The sequence below is a fragment of the Chinchilla lanigera genome, unplaced genomic scaffold (genome assembly GCF_000276665.1).
Source record: "Chinchilla lanigera isolate Chin_1 unplaced genomic scaffold, ChiLan1.0 scaffold00036, whole genome shotgun sequence".
In the NCBI taxonomy this organism is placed as follows: Eukaryota; Metazoa; Chordata; class Mammalia; order Rodentia; family Chinchillidae; genus Chinchilla; species Chinchilla lanigera.
In genome coordinates, this window is record NW_004955437.1 from 6122851 (window position 1) to 6125738 (window position 2888).

At 52.7% G+C, this 2888-nt stretch overlaps 1 protein-coding gene across 2 annotated transcripts in view; it reads right to left on the minus strand.

Annotated features, from left to right (window-relative positions):
* The window catches only part of LOC102023844 (chromosome unknown open reading frame, human C6orf89), a 36923-nt gene extending 35554 nt beyond the window's left edge, over positions 1-1369 (minus strand). Inside the window, exon 1 of one of the 2 annotated variants that reach the window (XM_013517008.1) lies at positions 1221-1369. Coding sequence is in view for 1 of the 2 variants with exons in the window: in XM_005389633.2 (XP_005389690.1) it covers positions 1221-1222 (2 nt within the window). In the remaining variant the exon portion in view is untranslated. The remainder of the gene's footprint in view (positions 1-1220) is intronic. The other variant, XM_005389633.2, reaches the window with a different exon arrangement.
* Between the last annotated feature and the right edge of the window lie 1519 nt (positions 1370-2888).

Below are 2888 nucleotides of genomic sequence, written 5' to 3' on the forward strand. Positions count from 1 at the left end.
TTTTTTTTTTTTTTTGAGGCACACTGTTACTTCGTGGTAAACTGTGACAACTCAAAAACAAATGTATCAAGGGAGGAACGTCCAAAGACCACTCCAGTGCGGGAACCACCAAATGAGCGATCAGGAAGGTCAGAATACTACGCAGATGGGGGCAGTCTCTATCTTTAGGTGATTGATTGGTGACTGACTTATTTATTTTGAGACAGGGTCTAGCTCTTGTAATCCAGGATGGCCTGGAACTCAGTGTAGGTCAAGCTGCCCTCGAACTCCCAGCGTTCCTCCTGCCTCTCGAGCGCTGGGATTACAGGCGTGTGCCAAGATGACAGGCTATTGGTGGCGAATTTAAAAGAAATATATATATGTATAATATTACATATATATAATATATATATTTGGTTTCGGTTTTTTTCCGGTACCGGGAATTGAACTCACGACCTTGTGCTTGCCAGGCAGGCGCTGTGCCGCTGAGCTAAATCCCCAGCCCCAAGAAATGTATTTTTGAATACCAAGGCTCTGCAGCCACTTAGGTAAGAAATAATGTGGCCTGCAGGTTTAGGTCTTAAAATGCTACGGGAGCAGAGGCAGGTGAGTTTCCTTGTACTACAAGCAGATTATGGAAAAAGCAGCTCATCTGCTCGTGGCAGCGCACCAAGACATGTTCCTCTGCGCATTCCGAGACGCCAGGCTGTTTCACATAATAAGGCGCACGCTCAGAGAAAAGCACCTGAGCCGGGCGTGGTGGCGCGCGCCTGTAATCCCAGCACCCAGGAGGCTGAGGCAGGAGGATCGTTCCGAGTTCGAGACCAGCCTGGGCTACATAGCGAGCTCAAGGCCAGCAGGAGCTGCATAGCGAGACCCTGTCTCAAAAGGACCAAAAAAAACAAAAAAGAGAAAAGAACCTGTCTCAAGAGCAGGGAAATCTGGACCTCGCTAGCACCGCAAGACGCTGCTGTGGCGCTGGAGAAACGCGTGCAGGCGGGATCGCGCTCCTTTTCGCCCTCGCCGGCGGCGCCAAGGAGACCGAGCTCGGGCTTACGGGAGCCGACCCCGGGGAGCGGCGGGGGAGGCTGTCAGCCAGCAAAGTGCGAGGGGGTCAGCGCGGGGTAGAAGGTGGCCGGGGCGGCGAGGCAGGGCTGTGCCAGGAGGTCTGGGACCGGCACCGCCGCGAGGCTGTCACGGGGCGGCCTCCCCCCTCCCGGCCTCGGGCCCCAGTCACTCACATGCGGGCCCGCGCCCCCTCGGGCTCCTCCCGCCTCGGGGACACCAGCCGCCCGGCGAGGAGGGGTGGGCCGGTAACTTCCTGCTTCCGGGAGCGCAACCTGGAAACAGTTGCACGCCACAAGCGACGCCTTGCGTCTTCCCTCCCCCTCCCCGCGCTTCCGCCGACAACAGAACGTCGGACGTCGCGGCGCGTTGGGGAAACTCTCGCGATACTTGGGGAGCGCGGATACTTGCTCCCCCTGGCGTCGGTCTCGCGCTGCGGCGCTTTGGAAGCTGGATGGATCCAAACTTTATAGCTAAACTGAGTTGAGAGTTATTAAGTCCCCTAACCCGTTCCAGGCAGTGTGCTGGAATTAAAGGATAGGAGCCGGAGGGATTCGGAAGTGGAAGGCATCGCTTTCTGTCTGGCAGCTGGAAGCCAGGGAGAAAGACAAGGGAGCGAATCACCCTTAGCATTTATTTAGCTCTCACTATAGAAAGCCTTTCTAAGGGCCTGGCATGGTGGCGCACGCCTGTAGTCCCACCACCCGGAAGGCTGAGGCAGGAGGATCGTAGCGAGTTGGAGACCAGCCTGGGCTACAAAGTGAGCTCAAGGCCATCCTGAACTGCATAGCAAGACCCTGTCTCGAAACGACCAAAAAAAAAAAAAAAAAATGGGGCTGAGGATTTAGCTCAGCGGCACAGCACCTGCCTGGCAAGCGCCAGGTCATGAGTTCGATTCCAGGTACCGGAAAAAAAACACTCCCCCAAAACAAACAAACAAACAAACAAACAAAAAAGCCGTGTATGGTGGCGCACGCCTGTAATCCCAGCACTCAGGGGGCTGAGGCAGGAGGATCGTTGTGAGTTCGAGACCAGCGTGGCCTACAAAGTGAGCTCAAGGCCAGCCTGAACCGCAGAGTGAGATCCTGTCTCAAAAAAAAATAAAAATAAAAATAAAAGACTATCGAAAAGACAAAAAAAAAAAAAAAAGCCCTTCTGGACCTCTGCAGGGTCCAGAAAAGTCCACATTTGTAGTGCTGTTATAGGCAGCTGAGTTAGACAGAAATATTATAGGCAGTTAGACAGGGCCCTCAAAGGAGCCAGTATGGAAGACAAGATACCTTGTGAATGGAGATGTATTTGCTGTGGGCCAGACCTCAAAACAAAAGACTAAACAAATGAAGCCGGGCTTGGTGGCGCACCCCTGTAATCCCAGCACCCGGGAGGCTGAGGCAGGAAGATCGTTGTGAGTTGGAGACCAGCCTGGGCTTCAAAGTGAGCTCAAGGCCAGCCTGAACTGCACTGCAACACTCTGTCTCAAAAAGATGGAAAAAAGAAAAAAGACTAAACAAATGCACCCACATACCTCCCTAGGGATGGACATCAGGGATTGATACGCTAAATAGGTAGCGATCAAAAAAAAAAAAAGAAAATAAATAGGTAGCGATCACCTTGAAGAGTCACTGACCCAACCCCTTACAGGACAAGCCCCTGTTCTGTATTCCTGCCCGCTTGCTATGTGACTCACTTCCCCATTTGATCCCAATTTAATCAATTTTACCTGAGCAGTTCTTATTGGCTGACCATAGTTTTGTCCCTCCTTGTGTCCATGTAGTGATTTCCCCTATTCCCTCATCTTGAGCCGCCTTACCTCAGGGTTTTGCTCTATAAAATCCCTGGGCAGG